This window comes from Suillus discolor (assembly GCF_016758755.1).
Source record: "Suillus discolor strain FC423 chromosome Unknown F5147scaffold_10, whole genome shotgun sequence".
NCBI classification, from domain to species: Eukaryota; Fungi; Basidiomycota; class Agaricomycetes; order Boletales; family Suillaceae; genus Suillus; species Suillus discolor.
The window spans coordinates 38,776-58,864 of record NW_024541257.1 but is presented as its reverse complement, the minus strand read 5'-3'; the positions used below and the strand labels follow the sequence as shown (position 1 = coordinate 58,864).

General features: G+C 46.6%; 7 protein-coding genes across 7 annotated transcripts; 3 read left to right on the top strand and 4 right to left on the bottom strand.

Annotated features, from left to right (window-relative positions):
• Window positions 1–196: 196 nt before the first annotated feature.
• Window positions 197–1,469, bottom strand: F5147DRAFT_630645 (isoprenoid synthase domain-containing protein). Its single transcript, XM_041432779.1, has 5 exons — window positions 1,447–1,469; window positions 1,338–1,391; window positions 803–1,279; window positions 593–744; window positions 197–541 (listed from the first exon to the last, which is right to left on the bottom strand). Exons 2-5 carry the CDS (start codon window positions 1,377–1,379, stop codon window positions 268–270), a joined length of 945 nt encoding a protein of 314 aa, XP_041296262.1. The 5' UTR covers window positions 1,380–1,391; window positions 1,447–1,469; the 3' UTR covers window positions 197–267.
• Window positions 1,470–3,412: 1,943 nt separating this feature from the next.
• Window positions 3,413–5,601, top strand: F5147DRAFT_770144 (cytochrome P450; the record flags this gene model as incomplete). The annotated part of the gene is made up of 12 exons (XM_041441120.1): window positions 3,413–3,617; window positions 3,671–3,800; window positions 3,850–4,038; window positions 4,088–4,239; window positions 4,292–4,407; window positions 4,471–4,600; window positions 4,657–4,670; window positions 4,719–4,908; window positions 5,062–5,086; window positions 5,135–5,271; window positions 5,332–5,464; window positions 5,517–5,601. 12 exons carry the CDS (start codon window positions 3,413–3,415, stop codon window positions 5,599–5,601), a joined length of 1,506 nt encoding a protein of 501 aa, XP_041296261.1.
• Window positions 5,602–6,871: 1,270 nt separating this feature from the next.
• F5147DRAFT_770143 (cytochrome P450) lies at window positions 6,872–9,015 on the top strand (the record flags this gene model as incomplete). The annotated part of the gene is made up of 12 exons (XM_041441119.1): window positions 6,872–7,076; window positions 7,127–7,256; window positions 7,306–7,494; window positions 7,544–7,695; window positions 7,748–7,863; window positions 7,936–8,065; window positions 8,123–8,136; window positions 8,185–8,374; window positions 8,425–8,481; window positions 8,533–8,557; window positions 8,609–8,745; window positions 8,804–9,015. 12 exons carry the CDS (start codon window positions 6,872–6,874, stop codon window positions 9,013–9,015), a joined length of 1,557 nt encoding a protein of 518 aa, XP_041296260.1.
• A 995-nt stretch (window positions 9,016–10,010) lies between these two features.
• Window positions 10,011–11,157, bottom strand: F5147DRAFT_743929 (isoprenoid synthase domain-containing protein; the record flags this gene model as incomplete). The annotated part of the gene is made up of 3 exons (XM_041439638.1): window positions 10,011–10,346; window positions 10,401–10,689; window positions 10,751–11,157. 3 exons carry the CDS (start codon window positions 11,155–11,157, stop codon window positions 10,011–10,013), a joined length of 1,032 nt encoding a protein of 343 aa, XP_041296259.1.
• A 2,742-nt stretch (window positions 11,158–13,899) lies between these two features.
• On the top strand, window positions 13,900–16,451 carry F5147DRAFT_834598 (cytochrome P450). Its single transcript, XM_041443921.1, has 14 exons — window positions 13,900–13,945; window positions 13,998–14,306; window positions 14,360–14,489; window positions 14,539–14,727; window positions 14,777–14,928; window positions 14,981–15,096; window positions 15,161–15,290; window positions 15,347–15,360; window positions 15,409–15,598; window positions 15,649–15,705; window positions 15,756–15,780; window positions 15,835–15,971; window positions 16,020–16,152; window positions 16,212–16,451. Exons 2-14 carry the CDS (start codon window positions 14,099–14,101, stop codon window positions 16,294–16,296), a joined length of 1,566 nt encoding a protein of 521 aa, XP_041296258.1. The 5' UTR covers window positions 13,900–13,945; window positions 13,998–14,098; the 3' UTR covers window positions 16,297–16,451.
• A 140-nt stretch (window positions 16,452–16,591) lies between these two features.
• Window positions 16,592–17,020, bottom strand: F5147DRAFT_678094 (uncharacterized protein). Its single transcript, XM_041436185.1, has one exon. The coding sequence runs from the start codon at window positions 16,859–16,861 to the stop codon at window positions 16,649–16,651; it is 213 nt and encodes a 70-aa protein (XP_041296257.1). The 5' UTR covers window positions 16,862–17,020; the 3' UTR covers window positions 16,592–16,648.
• Window positions 17,021–17,583: 563 nt separating this feature from the next.
• F5147DRAFT_17329 (uncharacterized protein) lies at window positions 17,584–19,363 on the bottom strand. Its single transcript, XM_041428391.1, has 3 exons — window positions 17,962–19,363; window positions 17,824–17,909; window positions 17,584–17,772 (listed from the first exon to the last, which is right to left on the bottom strand). Exons 1-3 carry the CDS (start codon window positions 18,922–18,924, stop codon window positions 17,709–17,711), a joined length of 1,113 nt encoding a protein of 370 aa, XP_041296256.1. The 5' UTR covers window positions 18,925–19,363; the 3' UTR covers window positions 17,584–17,708.
• Between the last annotated feature and the right edge of the window lie 726 nt (window positions 19,364–20,089).

The window sequence follows — 20,089 nt, the reverse complement described above, 5'->3', positions numbered from 1 at the left end:
GGGAGATGCACAACAAAGAAAAGGCACACAATGGGTCCGCAATAGAGCTTCAGGCGTGCTTGCTGCACCTGGCACGACAGTGTGACTCAGAGCAAGTGGTAAACAAGGTGATTTAGCTGTATACTAATACAGTAAGCCCAAAGAATATACGAAGTCAAGTAACGCTCCACTAAAAGACAGGTAGTACAGCTATACAGGCGGCTAAGTCAAGATATAGTGATCAACACAGAAAGTCGGAATCATACTAGGAAGAAATTTCAACATTCATCAATAAGATGACATCTCGGCCATGATCTCCTTCATCCTGTACCTTTCTAAGGCAGCATGGAATTTGATATATCCTTCGAAAAAATGGACGTAGGTATCATAGGCCTCCGAACAAGGTCTGAGGCATTCGAGGATATTGTGATGCGCTTGTACAGTTTTCTCGATCATTTCACGCAGGGCATCCTGTTTGGTGGAGGTACGAGAGGCTGCCATGAGCGACAGGTAGTTTGTGGTGTCACCTTCAATCTCCTCCTTGTAGTAAGATAGTATGTCACTGGACGACGACAAGTTAGGAAGCCTAAAAGGAAGTCGTTGATGTACCTACTTTACATGGTTTATGACAATCCTTAGATCCGGAATGCATTGAATGTATTCCTTGATCGGGAGCATGGAAGGGAAGGCAAAAAACCCGAATGCATCCGGTATGCCTGATAGGACCCTAGAATACTCTGGGTAGAAGGGAGCCTTGGGCGAGATCTACAATAGAAGGGGTCAAATTATAATATTCAACGTGTTATTCAGACATAAATCATACCTGCATGTCTTTAGTCTCACTTTCGAGGCAGTTGGCACTCACGAAGTTGAGTACGGCCACAGTGATAAAATTCGACACCAGCGGGGAATGAAAGCAAGTGATTTCACGCAAGATCACATCGAGCGCATTCAAAATTGGATGACCCTGTGATTGGCAGTTCACAAACCGCTCGTTGAAATGGTACACATGCGTTATGTCTTCTCCCTGGAGCACCATGTCATCGATGCGGGCGACGACAGCAGTGAAGAGGCACATCCACATCTTGGCATGGTCAGGAAGGTGGGCGTAAGAGGGCGCTATGGCCACACCAACCTCCATGTATGCGCGGATGGAATATTTCCCATCCATCGGAAAACCACGGTTAATAGCCTCCTGGCAGCATTCACAGTAGTATTCTTTGTCGATCTCGACATCTGTATATTGCGAACCACAACGCCGAAGAAAATTGGCAATTGTCTGGCGGATGCTCGCCAGGTGCTATATCCAAGAGAATATTCAGGGTATATTAACAACTTGGCAGAGTGAATATACGTACACTATCATTGGGAGTGGATGTGGAGAGTGTGTTAGTTGACATTGTGAGAAGCTACTAGTAGGAGATTTAGTGAGAGAATGATTGAGATGTGTTTGATGCACTTTTATACCCTGGTATTTATTACGGATTTGTGACCTATTAGATAAATAACACGGTATGAGGATATGACCTCGGATGCTGGTTTCCCGTACATAACCGTATATCTTGAGCCCGGCTCGGCCTGAAAGGCCCGGCTTAAGCCTGGCTTGGGAGGGGGGCTTTGGCTTCTAAAACGCCCAGGCCAAGCCGTGAGCCAAAGCCATGGCCTGAAGTCCACCTGGGCTAATTCACGGTTTTGGAAGCGGAAAATTAGCCACCTGGTCAGCGAAATGTCTACAAAATTTAGTAAGTCTACCGAGATTTCCAACAGACAATCAAGCCATTATGAGGGTGATTCTTTTGCAAGGATTGTAAACAATAAGATCTGTTCGGACTTGTACTGTTGAGAAAAATTGGTGAGATTGGCCTGGTTTAGCTGGTCGGACGTAAATCATACCATATCTTATGAAAGTCCGTGTCTATCAAAAGGCCTTGTGGACGGCATAATGAATTACTGCGAAACCCACGAGGGAAGGCGGTAAATTCATGCAGTGAGTCTGTGCACAATATCGGCCCTGCCAACTGAGACCAGAGTTACTAGGCCCGTTTAGGAGCCTCATCATGCGGTGTAGCCCATAACGGTGTTCGTAAATGCTTGAACCATTGGTAGATTTTACTACGGATAAGCCTGTTCCACCGATCGCGTTGCACCGCTACCGACCCTACAACGGAGCAGAAGCGATCTTCTGGAGACGGAGGACCTTCTAGCCTCTGTAAGGAGTCAGAAATGGAAGCGAAGACAAGCCGAAGCGAGGGAGAATGAAAATTAAAGGTAGTAATATGTATTGGATTTTTGCTAATACACTCATCTTGGTAATGTACCCGCGGTGTTTTCCATAAACCACGACATTGACAGGTCGGTGTATACCCGTACCCGTGGAGGTGTGGTGCACCTATCGGCCCTGCAAATGAAGCCGGAGCTACACTCCAATGGGGAGCCTCGTCATTCGGTTCAGCCCAAGATAGCGTCCGTAAACACTGTTCTTAGTACACTTCACTACCGATCAGTATGTTCAACCAATCGGGTTCTGTCTGTTTCCTGGGGTTATACACGCAAGACCGTCCAGAAAGAAATGAAGTCTGTGCGCCGTAATGGCTCTAAGAAGTGACCTTCTGGCCATGGAGGACCTTCTAGCCTCTGTAAGGAAGTCCAAAACTGATCCGAAATGAAATGAAGCTGAGGACGACAAGTAAGAGTAGTTATATGTGTTGATTTTTGTCAATCACTCATCTTCATAATGTACTCGCGGTATTTCCCATGAACTGCCACATCGACGGGTCAGTGTGTACACATACCCACTGATAGAGGTCACCCGGCGCCGTTATAGTGTAATTCAGTCATGATTCGTGAGTATAGAGCTTCAATAAAGTGTGATATCAGAGAGAGAAAGGACACAAATCAACAAATGCACACCTTGTACTCCTCGAAAGTGTCTTTACTACATGGCACTCAGGCTGGCAGGAGCCTGGTAAGATTATGTCAGCTGATATCGGTGTCCTGTTAGAAAAAGAGCCTCATCTGGTCTGGTCACTCCACGCTATATTGCAATTTTAGGCATATACGAAGATAAATTACTATATGCCACAAAAAGGTTTAGATAAACCAACCCTTACAGCACATACTAATATGCTGCATTAGTATTGTTGTATACGGTGTCGGCACCAGAGAACCGCGGTGCGAAGAAGATAAAGCTGTGCAGTGTGTTGCATATCAAATTGCAAGACTCATCAACATGATTTCCGGGTCCGAAGCGAACTCGGCAATATGGCTCGTTGTTTTATAACGTCATGTATGGGAAAGAGCATTTCAACTTACGATGTCGGTAGCACACCGGTTCACTGATGCGCGGCCCGTCCTTGTGGTAAGTGGTCGAGTCCTCATGCAGTTATAAGGTCCCCTCTGTGCGTTGGGTGTCTGCCCACACACCGCTCTAACCATGTTTCCTTCAGTTGATGGCCGCCTTGCCATCCTCGCCATCTTACCTGCTTCCTTTATTGTCATTACATCGCTCAAGCGGTTCATTAGGAACAGGCAGAAAAAACTTCCCCCTGGCCCGGTGCCACTCCCACTGCTAGGAAATGTCTTCTCTGTTAACACCAAAGAGCCTTGGTTGACTTATACCGAATGGGCTGCTGTTTATGGTACGTGGTCAGATAGTACTACTATGCACATGTGGTACAGATCATTGTATTAGGAGACTTGTTTTTCGTGCGACTTCTAGGCCAGGAGATCGTGGTGATCAATTCTCAACACGTCGCGGAAACCTTGCTGCACAAGCGTTCTCGCATTTACTCTGATAGACCATACATAGCCACACTTGAGCCGTGCGTTCTTCTAACATTATTCTATTGAATCACTATGGAATACAGGCAGGTTTGGTTGGTCGGACGTATTTGTATTCACAGGCTATGGTGACGAATGGCGTCTTTGCCGACGACTCCTCCATCAAACTTATCGTCCTGACTCTGCGCTCAAGTTTCGTCCAATGCAGATCAAGCAGGCTCGTGAGATGATCGTCAACCTCATTGATGATCCTCAGAATTATCATTCTCACTTTGCAACGTCAGTCCATCTGTTTGTAAACATCAAATTATTCTTAACCTGTTCATAGATTCTCGTCATCAGTTGCGATGTCAGCGACCTACGGCTATCAAACCATTTCTCGTGATGATCCACTGGTTCGACTCGTAGAAAATGCAGTGGCTATTGGCTTTCAGGTGAATAACCCAGAGAATGCAATCTTGCTCAAAACCTTCCCCTTCTGTGAGCCTACCTCTTTTCCTCGTGAAAATATCTGACATTATGTACTGTGCAGTACTGAAGTTACCTGACTGGTGCTGGGGATCCTCAATCAAACGCGACGCTCGAACTTCAACCAATCGCATGAGAGAAATGGCCGACGTGCCGTTCCAATATGCGCAGGACCATATGGTGGGCATCTTTCGTCTTCAAAAATATTGATCCTGTCCTAGCTATTAATTACATGGCCGTCAGGCCGAAAACTCGGCCCTTGGTCAGTTGTCGATGGTGGCGGAAAATCTTCAACGGATCGAGCAGCAAGATCAGACTTCCAGATCATTGTTTGAGGGCGCTTTAAAGAAAGCAGCTACTACTGCTATTGTTGGTTCGTCATCTTTTCACAAGAGACGGTATACCTCTCATTGATATATATCTATTCAGGTTCATACGAGACGGTTAGCGGATGTCCAAACTATATTTTCAACTGCTGAAGTTCTTCACAGACTACTTCAGTCTTGATGGTTTTTGCTCTCGCCATGGTGTCTTACCCAGGTGTTCAAAAGCGTGCACAAGCGGAAATCGACTCAGTGGTTGGCCGGAATCGCTTGCCTGCCTTTGAAGACAGAGCGTCACTACCATACGTTGAATCAGTTCTGCGGGAGACTTTGCGATGGCAGCCTGTCGGACCCATTGGTAGCCTACCTCGTTAAGGGATCGAGCCTGCACTGAAGATGATGTTATAGTGCCACATGCACCTCGAGCGATGATATATATGACGGTTACTTCATTCCAAAAGGTCTGCCGTTTTCGTCTAATGAGCAAATCATCAATAACATCATGCATCAGGAGCGGCTGTCCTATTAAACATATGGTTAGATGCATTATCTTCAAGCTTCGAGATGCTGACGTTATATCGCAGGGGTATCTCACAGGATGAAAAGCGGTACCCTAATGCATCTGTGTTTATGCCAGAGAGGTTCATGGACGCCAATGGTGCGCTGACGGACGATGACCCGGCTGAATATATCTTTGGCTTGGGTCGACGTAGATGTCCAGGTAGGTCAAGTTTTACATTGCCTTATTGCATGCGATGAGTTAATACATTCTTTGATTCAGGCCAACATGCTGCTGATGCCTCTCTGTGGTCCGCTATTGTTACTATGCTGGCCACGGTGGAATTTTCTTTTGCCAAAGATGATCAGGGCAAAATGATCGAATTCACCCCCAAATTCACGACGGGACTGACTCAGTACTTGTTTTTCTTGTGTCATTTCATCCCGTCACTAATATCTTCACTTTAGCTCCCCTATGGTCTTTCCCTGCAGTATTTTACCACGTTCTCATGTTCATTTAGGACTTATGGATGCTTTACGAATGGAAGAGTAATATGTGTATGGTGAAAAACTTGTCATCGTCCTTTCCTATGTTCTGACTTGAGCCAACTACCTATCAGTCTCCTACATGGTCTTTTCGCGCCGCAGTGCCTTCAGTGTACCTATATTTGACACATCCTTTTTCCGGTTCGAGTTGCGCCGACACACACCTCGTTTAAGTAGTTTTGATTGAGATTTGTCTATCAATTAGGTTCATATTGTACGAGTAAAAATACAAGAAAATGGTGCTGTAGCAGGTCCAGCCTGAGCCCAAATGAAGATCCTTCTTTGCAGACAAGAAGGGAATCGGCGCAAACCCCGCAGTTGAACCATCCTGAAATTCTTATGTAAACAACATCTTCCTCGCTGACTCTCAGTAGAATCGCAAATCTATTAGCTATAGCGGCTGATTCTTCGAAACGTTCTCCGCAAGTCGTGACCCATTACAAGAGCCATGCTACTGGTCCCTACATCCAAACCAGATGCTTCCAATTTCTTCGACATTTGCTGTCCCACACCCGCCAACAACTGGGGGGTCAACTCTATTTGGGAGACATTTTGTCGCAGTGCGAGAGTTCATTCATCGCAGCAATCTCGCACCACCTTTCAACTCCAGTGGATCCCGCGAACCACACTTAACTCTCACCAAAGTAATAAAAACGCGCAACGAAGATGTCATTCTGTGTTATCAACCAGACCAGCTTCGGTCTCTCCACTTGTTCAGGTCGCTCGTTCAGTGTTGATGGAACAATGGCATTTCTACTGTCAGGAGTCCCACCCGATGTCGTTCAAGGTATTGGATAATGGTCCTCCCACTCTTTCCTCCGCTACTGGCACTCTCTCGAACTTCTACTAAACACGGTTGCATGCAGAATACTTCCAGTTGTTTCAGGCTTGCTTTGCCTTATTTTCCAGTTTAGTCGTGCCTTTGTCTTGCCCACGGCTTTGGGCGGGAGTTCCTGGTTCTCCCCTTAACACACACCTGATTTGCTTTTTTCTTTCTTGTGATCAATCCGATGAGACTATCTGTAGCCTCCGCCCAACTTGGAAAAGGCCTGTCTTCATACTACATAAGCTTCACTTTGTTTCCTTTCCACAAGTCCACTTACTAACACCGAGCTTGAAACAATGCATGACGGGTGCATACGGAAAGAAGCAAAATGTTCTGGACAAAACCCACCTCCCACATTAGTGGGCCACGTACAGGGTGTGGAAAACAATTCTCCATACAGTTATAAGGCCCCCTCTGTGCGTTGGGTGTCTGCCCACGCACCGCTCTAACCATGTTTCCTTCAGTTGATGGTCGCCTTGCTATCCTCGCCGTCTTACCTACTTCCTTTTTTGTCATCACATTCCTCAAGCGGTTCATCTGGAACAGACAGAACAAACTCCCCCCTGGCCCCGTGCCGCTCCCACTATTAGGAAACATCTTGTCTCTCGACACCAAAGCGGCATGGTTGACCTACACCGAATGGGCTGCTGTTTATGGTACGTGGTCAGATAGTACTATGCACATGTGGTACAGATCATTGTATTAGGGGACTTGTTTTTCGTGCGACTTCTAGGCCAGGAGATCGTGGTGATCAATTCTCAACACGTCGCGGAAGCCCTGCTGGACAAGCGTTCTCGCATTTACTCCGATCGACCATACTTAGCCACAGTCGAGCCGTGCGTTCTTCTAACATTCTTCCATTTTATCATTATGGAATACAGGCAGGTTTGGTTGGTCGGTCATCTTTGCATTCACAGGCTATGGCAACGAATGGCGTCTTGCCCGACGACTCTTTCATCAAACTTTTCGTCCTGAATCTGCGCTTAAGTTTCGTCCAATGCAAATCAAGAAGGCTCGTGAGATGATCGTCAACCTCATTGATGATCCTCAGAATTATCATTCTCACTTTGCAACGTCAGTCTATGTGTTTGTAAACATCAAATTATTATTAACCTGTTCATAGATTCTCGTTATCAGTTGCGATGTCAGTGACCTACGGCTACCAAACTAGTTCTCGTGATGATCCTCTGGTTCTAATCGTAGAAAATGCAATAGGTCTTGGTTTTCAGGTGATGACCCCAGAGAGAGCAATCCTGCTCAAAACCTTCCCTTTCTGTAAGCTCGTCTCTTTTCCTCATGAAAATAGCTGACATTCTGTACTGTGTAGTACTGAAGTTACCTGACTGGTGCTGGGGATCCTCAATCAAACGCGATGCTCGAACGTCGTTCGATCGTATGAGAGAAATGACCGACGTGCCGTTCCAATATGCGCAAGACCATATGGTGGGCATCTTTCATTTTTAGAAATATTGGTCCTGTCCCAGGCTCCCAGCTATTAATCACATAATCGTCAAGGTCGAAAACTCGGCACTCGGTCAGTTGTCGATGGTCGCAGAAAATCTTCAACGAATCGAGAAGCAAGATCAGACATCCCGCTCATTGTTTGAGGATGCCTTAAAGAAAGCAGCTACTACTGCTGTTGTTGGTTCGTTATCTTTTTATAAGAGACGGCATACCTATCATTGATACAATATTTATTCAGGTTCATACGAGACGGTTAGCAGATGTCCGAAGTATATTGTCAACTTCTGAATTTCTTCACAGACTACTTCAGTCATCACGATTTTTGCTCTCGCCATGGTATTGTATCCAGGTGTTCAGAGACGCGCACAAGCGGAGATCGACTCAGTGGTTGGCCGGGATCGCTTACCTACCTTTGAAGATAGAACGTCACTACCATATATTGAATCAGTTCTGCGCGAGACTTTGCGATGGCAGCCTATCGTACCTCTTGGTAATCTTTCTTGCTGTGTTATTTCGCCTTTGCTGAAGGTATTTTTGTAGGCGTTGCACATGTCACCACAAGTGATGATACATATGATGGTTATTTCATTCCGAAAGGTTTGTTGTTTTTTATCCGTCGATCAAATCATTTATAACACCGCACATCAGGAACGACCGTCATGTGCAACGTCTGGTCAGATGGATTTTCTTTACAGGTTTCGAGATGATGATGCTCATATTGCAGGGCCATTTCACGAGATGAAAGGCGGTATCCTGATGCATCTCGTTTCATGCCAGAGAGGTTTCTAGACGTCAACGGCGCGTTAACAGACGATGATCCCTCGGAATACATTTTTGGATTAGGCCGGCGCGTATGTCCAGGTCGGTTGAGTTGTTGCATTGTCGTATAGCATGCGATAGACCAACCTTCTTTCATTAGGGCGATATGCTGGTGATGCCTCTGTGTGGTCTGCTATCGTGACCATGTTATCCACGATGAAATTTTCTTTCGCCAAGGATGACCAAGGCAATCCGATCGACTTCACCCCTCAACTCAACACGGGACTCATTCGGTACTTTGTTTTATCGTTCTATCATCCAGTCACTTTTTTTTTCCTGTTTTGTGTCTGCTTGGGGCAAGGCCCGATGTAGACAATACATGCTATATACTACCGCGTTCTACTTACATTACTGATGTTGGGATAATTGAGAACCATTGGCTCGCACCCCGTACGAGGGTTTGGGGTGGTGGAGCGTTGGAAGCCAACCTAAGGCTAACTGGGGAGGGGGGGTGTGCGCGTTTACACTAGGTTATCGCAGGTACGCTTCTTTGCAGGTTTGCACGGAGGGATTGGGTCTGGGTATGCGCGTGGAACGAGAGGGCTCGGTTCCTTTTCAGTCTTTATCCAGTCACTAACAGTTGTATCGCTTTAGTTCTGTGAAGATCTTTCCTTACAATATTTCGCCTCGTTCTCATGTCCATTCAGGACTCGAGGATCTTCTCTGAAGTGGATTGCAATATGTATTCAAAGATTTTGTCTATCCGAAAGTAGGTAACACGCAAGCACACTTTGCAAAATGCAGTTTGCCGGATGCTGAGTCCATGAACTGAAGCTCAAACATGAACGCAAGAAGTCAACGTGTACAGTATGCACTGTGGATGATTTGGGGTGCCATGCTGTCCGGTTCCTCGAGCGTGCCCGCTCTCAAACTCTGGAGAGGTGTGATATATCACCGGGTCCTGCAGCTTAGAGTCATTCGTGTATCACACTTTTGCTACAGTACGAGTCATTCTCCCAGCTACTTGTGAGTAGGCCAATCTTTAAATCAGTCCTGACTAGTGACTCCTGACACAAAAAGCAACTTTGATTCGTACAAGGACACACAACTATTCTATATGTACATACATTGGTGATACAAAAAACTGACGGGAAGTGTTACACGTAGGGAGCCGAATGAGAACTCGAGACCACAAAGGACAAAGCAAGGAAGGCGGAATGTCGCGCGTATTATGCGACTGAAAAAAACTTTCAGGTCTGCGTGAGACATGAACCATATACTACTAACGTTCTAACCATAAGAATTGCGCAGTGCATGAAAAAAGTGAAACCGATCTCATCTCCAGAATTCAAGCCATGCACTAGGTGTTAGGCTCCACACTTGTAGGGCCTTTTGGGAAGGAGCTTGATGATTCGGTCCGGCGAGACAGCATAGCGGGCGCAATCAAAATGCCAGCGAAGTGAGCCAGCAATCCAGTGCTGCAACCCTTCGATGTAGATAGCCACCTGTCTGTCAACTTCTTCGCCCCACGAAGGGAGCATAGCACGGTTCGAGTCGAAGCGCTGGATGGCATCTTTGCACATCTGGCCAGCGTAGTCCATGGCGCCTTGCAGGTCTAGTCCTCGTTCGTACATGATCACGGGAACTATGTTTTCCCAGGGTGCGTGACCACGAGACTGCTCCTTGTTGTATGACAAAATATCCTGTCGATGGTAATGTCAGCAGCGCCCCTGTGTTAAATGATAGCACAGACTTACGTTGTGCCAACAAACATGATCGTTGGTCGCGTCCTCCAAGGCCTTCACAACTGGATGCGACACAACTTCGTCGGGAAGGTCAATCCGAGCTGCAAATTCGATGAGGTTAAAGAAGAGCCTCATTGCGCCCATATGTCGCCTCAAGGCGATGTAAGATCCTATATCGTACACATGTCCTTTTGCACAGTCGTCCACCTGCTTAGCCACAGCAGCGAAGTACAATTCGCTTGCGTCGATAAACCGCTGTGTGCAGCCGGGGCCGGCGGTCTCCTTAAAGCGACTGAAAAACCTAATCACATAACGACTTTAAGAAAGACTCGGAGTGTATGCAATAGAAAAAATAGTCGTACGATTTGCACATCTTTCCATCAACCCGTTCCGTGTCAAAATTGATGGGATCGCGGAATACAGAAATACAGGTTTCATGCACTTTGCGTGCATCGACGACGCCAGACTCCATCCAGTCGTCTATAACGAATATCCAGTTCAAGAAGTCAGAGCAGACTTGGAGATGGAAAGCATCTGCATCAGGATAGCAAACAACACCAAGTCCATTTGCGTCCATGTCAATATACCCTCTGATCTCGGGCTCTACAAGTTGCGCTACATCCATAAGCCATTGAACAGATGCGTGGTACGCCGCATCATAGTGAGGGTTCTGTCGGACGGGATAGTGGCAATCATTGATGAGGTCAGGTAAAATGAATTGTGAGGACTCGGTGTCAGGAGTGGTCGTGTTGGCGACAGTGGCAAGCATAATGGGGGTCGTCGGATTCATGTTGTGAATATCGAGATGAGGAACCTACAAGTCCTACAAGATTATCAGTCTTTATAGTTTTTTCAGCGTCAGTGGATGTTCGTTTCGCTTGAATATCTGTGTCATGGATCCGGCACAAGCGGCCTCCATAATTAGACAAAATCAATGTTATACGAGAGAGAAGAGTGACGTCCAGCCTGAGGCTTGTGTTTACCGTCCCGGATCATCAGGATGAGTGGATTCCCGAGTAATTGTACAATATCAGTATTTCCTGTGGTGCCTAAATGGTGCAGGTTCTGTAGAAATTCTGATGTTTGTAAAGAGGCAATGATCAGTTTGACCTACCACCCAAAATTCCTCGACTGATGCAGTGAGTCTGTGTGCAATATCGACCCTGCCAATGAGGTCAGAGTTACTAGGTCCGTTTAGGAGCCTCATCATGTGGTGTAGCTCAGAACGGTGTTTGTAAATTAATGTACCCGCGATGTTTTCCATAAGCCACGATATTGACAGGTCGGTGTATACCCATACCCGTGGAGGTGAGGTGCACCTATCGACCCTGCAAATGAGGCCGGAGCTCCACTCTAATGGGGAGCCTCGTTAGTTGATTCAACCCAAAATAGCGTCCGTAAGCGCTGTTCGGCCTCTGGCCTGGTCAATTCTAAAATGTCGTTGTCAATGTTCAACCAATCGGTTGCACCATTACCGACGCCACAAGCCCCTAAGCATCAAACTTCTTTCTTATCAACGAAAATAATCTGACAGCACAAGACCGTTGATTGTATGTGTCCTGGTGTTCTACACGCAGCCATGTCCATATTTCGGATAGACAATAATCCGTTATGAAGGTGATTTTTCTCACAGGGATTGTACCAGACAATGTGATCCGTTCGAGCCTAGTTCGTGGAGATAAATTGATGAGATTGGCCTGTAAAACGTGAATCATACCATACATAAACTTCGTGTCTGTTAAAAAGCTTCGTGGACGGCATAGTTAACCTAAATACCTTCAGGGAAGGCAGGAAATTCATGCAGTAAGTCTGTGTGGAATATCAACCCTGCCAATGAGGCCGGAGCTATACTCCAATGGGGAGCCTCGTCATTTGGTGTAACCCAAGATGGCGTTTGTAAACGCTGTTCTTGACACACTTCACCACAGATAAGTATGTTCAACCAATCAGATTGCACCATTACCGATGCCTCGAGCTCACCGTAAGCATCAAACTTCTTTCTCACCAGCGAAAATAATATCTGACAGCACAAGACCGTTAATGATCGGTCTGTTTCCTGGGCTTCTACACGCAAACCCGTCCAGAAATAAATGAAGCCCGTGCGCCGTAATGGCTCTAGTGACCTTTCACTACAGATAAGTACGTTCAACCAATCGAGTTGCACCATCACCGACGCCTCAAGCTCACCGTAAGCATCAAACTTCTTTTTCACCGGCGCAAATCATATCTGACAGCACAAGACCGTTGATCGGTCTGTTTCCTGGGATTCTACACGCAAACCCGTCCAGAAAGAAATTAAGCCTGTGCCCCGTAATGGCTTTAAGAAGTGACCTTCTGGCGATGGAGCACCTTCTAGCCTTTGTAAGGGTCCAAAACAGATATGAAGCGAAATCGAAGCTGAGGAGGATGAAAAGTAAGAATAGTAATATGTATTGATTATTGTCAATACACTCATCTTGGCAATGTACCCGCGGTGTTTTACATAAACCCCACATCGACGGGTCGGTGTATACCCATACCCGTGGAGGCACGGTGCAACTCGTGTGTTCACAAAAATCCCTGCAAAACGTGACTCACTATCATCAAAATAGGCCGCAACCAATAGTATTTAGGTGTCAGTAACATGTCAAGCTAGATCTGAGAGTTGCGGCAAAGTCCTAGGAGAAGATAACTCAATAGATTACATTGCGGTGGTAGAACAGATAAGAACAAGAAACAAAAGCATAAACGGTAACGAAATATCATGAATGAATTCATGTCAGAATCAAGCGCTGGAAAATGAGATAAAGATGGAAATAATCGACGAAGAGTATGAACAACAGGATCAGACTGCAAGATGCGCAATGGACGTGAAGCTGTCTGTGCGATCCCGGGGTGTATTGCCACGTCCCAGTTCGGTCGCAGCTGTATGCATTGCCGGCGCTGTTACAGTGTAATTCAGTCACGAGTATAGAGCTTCAATAAAGTGTAATATCAGGGAAAGAAAGGACACAAATCAACAAATGCACACCTTGAACACCTCGAAAGTGTCTCCTTACATGCCAGGAGTCCGACGGCCGTCGTCGTTTTGGACCTTCAAAGTTCATGCCAACTTTCTATGGCAATGCGAAGGGCCTCGACATAAAATGCAGAAGGTAGGGATGAAAGACACTGGGCACCATTACTACCCGTCGTACGTTGATGTTGGAGCATAAGGAGGCATCACCGCGACTGTCCTTTGGCGAGCTCTAGTATCAGGTTGAGATATTCGGCTCATCACAGAGCCTCAGAACTAGTGCCCATAACAAGGTAAGTATGCAAAAGTATACGAGGGATCCGTGGAGTGCAGGTCCCAGGAGCCAGAGATCCCAAGATTATGTCAGCGGATATCGATGCCATTGCAAATTTTAGGCAAGTGAATATTGAGTGAATATGCCATAAAAAGGTTTAGAATCTTTAGATCCAAGATAAAGCCAATATCCTTACAGCACATACTAATATGCTACACTAATACTATTGTATACGGCATCAGAGAACCGATGAGAAGAAGATAAGGCAGACAGGGCAGACATGCGGCAGTGCGTGCGTTGCATATCGAAGATAATCAAAGTCAGCTTACAATATCGGTAGCTCACCGGTTGACTGATGCGCGGCCCGTTCTCGCGGTAAGTGGCAGTTATAAGGTCCTCTTTACTAGTGCGTTTGGTGTCTGCCCACACACCGCTCTAACCATGTTTCCTTCAGTTGATGGTCGCCTTGCCATCCTCGCCATCTTACTACCTGCTTCCTTTATTGTCATTACATCGCTCAAGCGGTTCATTAGGAACAGGCAGAACAAACTTCCCCCTGGCCCCGTGCCCCTCCCACTGCTAGGAAATGTCTTGTCTATTAACACCAAGGAGCCTTGGTTGACTTATACCGAATGGGCTGCTGTTTACGGTACGTGGTCAGATAGTACTACTGTGCACATGCGGTACATATCATTGTATTAGGAGACTTGTTTTTCGTGCGACTTCTAGGCCAGGAGATCGTGGTGATCAATTCTCAACACGTTGCGGAAGCCTTGCTGGACAAGCGTTCTCGCATTTACTCTGATAGACCATACATGGCCACAGTCGAGCCGTGCGTTCTTCTAACATTCTTCCATCGAATCATTATGGAATACAGGCAGGTTTGGTTGGTCGGATGCATTTGCATTCGTAGGCTATAACGATGAATGGCGTCTTTGCCGACGACTCTTCCACCAAACTTTCCGTTCCGACTCTGCGCTCAAGTTTCGTCCAATGCAAATCAAGCAGGCTCGTGAGATGATCGTCAACCTCATTGATGATCCTCAGAATTATCATTCTCACTTTGCAACGTCAGTCTATGTGTTTGTAAACATCAAATTATTATTAACCTGTTCATAGATTCTCGTCATCAGTGGCGATGTCAGTGACCTACGGCTACCAAACTAGTCATCGTCATGATCCTCTGGTTCGAATTGTAGAAAATGCAATAGCTATCGGTATTCAGGTGATGACCCCAGAGAGAGCGATCTTGCTCAAAATCTTCCCTTTCTGTAAGTTCAGCTCTTTTCCTCATGAAAATAGCTGACATTCTGTACTCTGCAGTACTGAAGTTACCTGACTGGTGCTGGGGATCCACAATCAAACGCGATGCTCGAACGTCGACCTATCGCATGAGAGAAATGACCGACGTGCCGTTCCAATATGCGCAGGACCATATGGTAGGTATCTTTCGTTTTTAGAAATATTGGTTCTGTCCCAGCTATTAATCACATGATCGTCAAGGTCGAAAACTCGGCACTTGGTCAGCTTTCGATGGTGGCGGAAAATCTTCAACGAATCGAGAAGCAAGATCAGACATCCCGATCATTGTTTGAGGGTGCCTTAAAGAAAGCAGCTACTACTGCTATTATTGGTTCGTCATCTTTTCACAAGAGACGGTATACCTCTCATTGACACATATCTATTCAGGTTCATACGAGTCGGTTAGCGGATGTCCGAACCATATTGTCAACTCCTGAATTTATTTGCAGACTACTTCAGTCTGCATGACTTTTGCTCTCGCCATGGTATTGTATCCAGATATTCAGAGACGCGCACAAGCGGAGATCGACTCGGTGGTTGGCCGGGATCGCTTACCTACCTTTGAAGACAGAACGTCACTACCATATATTGAATCAGTTCTGCGTGAAACTTTGCGATGGCAGCCCATCGCACCCCTTGGTAATCTTTCCTGCTATGTTATCTCGCCTTTGCTGAAGGTGTTTTTGTAGGCACCCCACATGGCACTGCGAGTGATGATACATATGATGGTTATTTTATACCGAAAGGTCTGTTATTCTTATTCATTGAGTACATCATTTGTAATATCGTACATCAGGAACAGTTGTCATGTACAACGTATGGTCAGACAGATGCTCTCTAGTTTTCCAAGTACTGATGCTATATTTATATTGCAGGGGCATTTCACGGGATGAAAAGCGGTACCCCGAAGCATCTCGTTTTATGCCGGAGAGATTCCTAGATGTCAATGGCGCGTTAACGGATGATAACCCTGCTGGATATGTTTTTGGCTTTGGCCGGCGTGCATGCCCAGGTGGGCTGAGTTATTTCATCACCGTATAGAGCTGATTCATTCTTTCAGGCCGATACGCTGCTGATGCCTCTTTATGGTCCGCTATTGTCACTACGTTAGCTACGGTGGAATTTTCTTCTGCCAAAGATGACCAGGGCAAAGTGATCGAATTCAACCCCCAATTCACGACAGGAATCACTCAGTACTTACTTTTTCTCATATCATTTCATCTTCCTGTCACTAACAGTTTCATCGCTTTAGCTCCCCTATGGTCTTCCCTTGCAATATCTCATCACGCTCTCGTGCCCATTCGGAACTTGTGAATGTTCTCCGAACAGAAGTATGAAATGTTATCAGGTGAATGGGCTGTATATGTATATCTTCCTTTCTTGGGCCCACACCGGCAATTTGTCCAACATCTTTTCGTTAGCTCCGTTTCCCGCACGTGGCATGTACGACTTGAAATATGTAGAATGTAGCATGAACTTCAACCACCCGCTTGCACGCGCACGAGTCGCAACTGAGATCTATCAGGTATAGTCTTGTAGGGCAGACTCGATAGATGATTCACTCATTAGTCGATGTCACAGTGCAGTGTGATCGGGGATTGCTCAGACTTATTCCAATCAGACTACGTCGCCTGCAAGGAAACTGCCTCATCATTACTATCAATATCAGCACGATAACAACATAGTAAGTCACAAGCAAGTCACAAGCGCAAAACAGCAAAAGAAAATGACAGACAAAAAAGATAATGACAGTATGCAGATAAAAAGTATATCCAACCCCAGCCAAAGCAACGCGAGAAGTGCAGCACAACAACAAGGTAGATACAACACACAACAGCCTCGAGGGAAATAACAAGTATAAAAAAAGACTAACAAATGAAGCAAAGGAGATAAACACGCCATCTAAAACCCTGTAAACGATCGTAACGCGCCAAACACCCTCCCTGCTAACCCCACCTCCTGAGGTCCAGCACTAGGATCAGCAGGTGGAGGATCAATCTCGTACCCACCTTCTAATACTTCCATCATCCTATCCAATCCCATCTCACTCGCCTTCTTGTCCCCCCAAAACTGCACCAGAAATCGATGTCCAGCAGAAGACACCCGGTACTCGAGGACTTTACATAAGACGAGTTTTCCGAGGGTGCTGCTTGGATCGGGGACGATGAGGAGGAAGGCTTTGTCGATGAGCTGTAGTGGGTTCGTGGCGAAATCGTGGAGACGATCGGGGGTGAGTTGTCTGTGGGGACGACGGGCGAGGGCGGGGGCGATGGGTTCTAGAGACGAAGGGATGTCGCTTTCCTTTGAGAAATCTGGGGCGAGGTCCGTCATCGTACAGGCGTCGCGGAAATCTCGGGTTTTGGTTAGTGGGAAGAGAGCAGGGGCCATGGTGGCATCAAAGTCGAAGTTGCGGTGGCTATCGGACTCGAAGTGTGGGTGGGTGGTACTCGCGCCGTCGCTGCTCCCGCTGTTGGGGTCAGCTTTGGTAAGAATTTCGTGAAAGGTCGTGGAGTAGTAAGATCCCACTGGTGGATTCGTATCGGGGAGGCATAGCAAGAAATCGCCAGGACCTGGGGCTGGGTCAACGGATGGAGGGAAAGATGGTTGGATGCGAGGAGCAAGAAGAGGACCAGGCTCGACACTTGACATGGAGCCATTGTCTTTAGCTGCTTCATTGCGCATCGCCAGCTTTCTTCGAGCACTACCAACATGATTGAATTGATGAAACAATGCAGCAGTTATGTTCGACTCACCGAGAATTACGGGCATTAATTCGCTTCCTCTCTTTCATTCTCTCAGCTTCTAGTTCATCACTAATGGGAATCAATACGTCAGCGAATTAGATTAAAGCAGGGAGCACATACATCTCGCCATTTTTTATTCTTTCCTTCAACCGCTGCCTGTATTTTTTATTTGCCTCGCGATGTCTGTCTGATGTCTTTGGAGCTGTCTGGAAACAAGTTGAACGAATGAATAAGCCAGGATGACTGAGAGAAACTTACCGAGTTATTGCGACTATTCATCATCGCTGAAATCCCTTCTGTATCCACTTCCATTGCATCGCCTGCATAATCAGACTCGATGTCTACGCCAGAAGCCGGAGAAGGTAAAGCTCCTGCTGAGGATGGAGTGGGATATTGAGCCCGAGGTGTCTGTCGGCTGACGATCTGCGACTCAGAAGCCATTGCTAGCGTGCGCTGAACAGGGCGTAGGGTTGTTGATGTAGAGTGTGTCGTGTGCGATGACGAGGAAGGAGGTGTAGGACAGCGTGGAGAAGCGGAAACTGAGGTATTTGCTAATGTTGCAGATTGCGCAGATAGGGCTGATAGAGTTGCTGCATTAGCACTTGCTGTCACAGATGCGGGGAGTTGTATTGTCGATGAGGCACGCGCTACAGCTGCAGGGTCATCGACGTGATTTGGAGGTGGTGGGGGTGGTGGGAAAGTGTAAATAGGTGGAGCAGGTAAGCGGGTGGGTGATACAGGTGTAGTTTTTGGTGCAGTGATAGCTGGCGGCAGCGCAGATGAAGGAGGCTGCGGAGAGGTTGTGGATGTAGGTTGTGATACACTGGATGACGTCGGGGGTGGTGTAAGTACCCGCGGAGTAGGTGCAGGTATGGGGGTGCGTATGGATGAGGTGGGAATAGGAGCATCAGCACCGATATTAATACCAACAGCAGGTGCAGAGGCGGTAAGAGACGATGTAGAAACGTTATTTGCGATAGATAATGTGGTCCCATGTCCTACAAGCGATGCTCTTGGTAGGCGGATTGTCAGTGGTGTACGAACGCGAGGTTGAGCAGTAGTACTGTTAATCGGTTCTGCTGATGCCGCTGCGGGTCCCTTGGAACGCGTATACGGTGTAGCACGAGTTGGCGAAGAAGTAGTGGCCGGTGCAGGAGATGACGATGGAATGTCATGGGTAGGAGCGGATGCTGTAGTTTTTGCGCGCGTCTGTGGCCGCATGGCTGGAATAATAGCTATAAAATTTGAACTTGATGAAGCCTGAGAAGCCCGATTTTCGAGCAAGGAGGCAACAATATTTCGGTCGTTAAAATCCCTGCAAGTCAGAGTCAGCTCGATTCAAGGATTTTTGGGAACAACCAAGTACTGTGTCCCGCCTGGCCAGCTGGATATCAAAGTTGAAAAAGAAAAAGACCGTGAACACTTCCGTTAAGCTCTTTCCATCTTTGGTGTTGAACTGGCCCATCACAAATTTAAACGTCGTGAGCTCATCATGAGACTTGGGCAGCCAAAGGGTTTCTAATATCCAAACAAATGCTAGGACCGTAGGACATTCAAGAGTCTGGCAACGACCGATCGGTTTGCGTGGGCATAAGGAACTCAGTCTCCATTCAATCATTGTCTTTTATACGAATGATGGGTTCTACAAACTTAACAAAACACCATCATGATAGTATTCCCCCTTGTCTGGAACCCAGGTGAGAACGAAAGAGCTCATCGGGTCTGTCGAGAACACCTATCGGTTCATCAACGAATTAATAGATAGACAAGATGGGACTGATCTACTTCTATTCACAGTTAGTTCCTACTACGTATCAGAGCAGTCACCAGCTCTTCCACTAATTCTTCTGCGAGAAGATGGTTCTCATGGTTCTTACGATCGAAAACTTCGAAGGAGAGCCACAGAGGATGGACTTGGAGGGTAGGCACCTTTGAATGATATCCAAAATTTAAGTCGCTATACATCAGACTGGGGGCAGACACAGACCTCTACGAAGAATCACCGTGACGATCCGCAACCCAGATGAAAGATTCACTGCTGACGCGCAGAAGGGGAGGGGTATGTGAAATAGTCTTTCCCTCGCATTGCCGAAAGTCGCAAAACAGTTGGTTAATATGGTCAAGCAAGACGTTTATCTGATTGTGGACTTTGTTTTTGCCTATATGTTGAAGGTATGACCCTGATGAGCATATGATATATGTAATTTCAGTAGTGTTCATACAAGCAATACCTGCACAGGCTGACGCCTTTTCAATGAAGAGGTCGAGTTGTTCAAAGGAGACCTGTCATTTTCCGCATCGACATCAACTTCACAAGTCCCTGCACCTGGGGTTAAGATGCATCAAAGCCTTCAAGACACTGACTGAAAGGACTAGGCTGTATACA

Coding starts and splice junctions, on each gene's coding strand:
- F5147DRAFT_17329 (XM_041428391.1), bottom strand. CDS start 18,924: ATGCGGCCACAGACGCGCGCAAAAACTACAGCATCCGCTCCTACCCAT. Junction 17,910..17,961: donor TGAATAGTCGCAATAACTCG/GTAAGTTTCTCT, acceptor ACTTGTTTCCAG/ACAGCTCCAAAGACATCAGA. Junction 17,773..17,823: donor AGAATAAAAAATGGCGAGAT/GTATGTGCTCCC, acceptor GATTCCCATTAG/TGATGAACTAGAAGCTGAGA.
- F5147DRAFT_678094 (XM_041436185.1), bottom strand. CDS start 16,861: ATGGCGTGTTTATCTCCTTTGCTTCATTTGTTAGTCTTTTTTTATACT.
- F5147DRAFT_630645 (XM_041432779.1), bottom strand. CDS start 1,379: ATGTCAACTAACACACTCTCCACATCCACTCCCAATGATAGT. Junction 745..802: donor GTGAGACTAAAGACATGCAG/GTATGATTTATG, acceptor CTTCTATTGTAG/ATCTCGCCCAAGGCTCCCTT. Junction 542..592: donor ATTGTCATAAACCATGTAAA/GTAGGTACATCA, acceptor GTCGTCGTCCAG/TGACATACTATCTTACTACA.
- F5147DRAFT_834598 (XM_041443921.1), top strand. CDS start 14,099: ATGTTTCCTTCAGTTGATGGTCGCCTTGCCATCCTCGCCATCTTACTA. Junction 14,728..14,776: donor TATCATTCTCACTTTGCAAC/GTCAGTCTATGT, acceptor ACCTGTTCATAG/ATTCTCGTCATCAGTGGCGA. Junction 15,706..15,755: donor TGGTTATTTTATACCGAAAG/GTCTGTTATTCT, acceptor ATCGTACATCAG/GAACAGTTGTCATGTACAAC.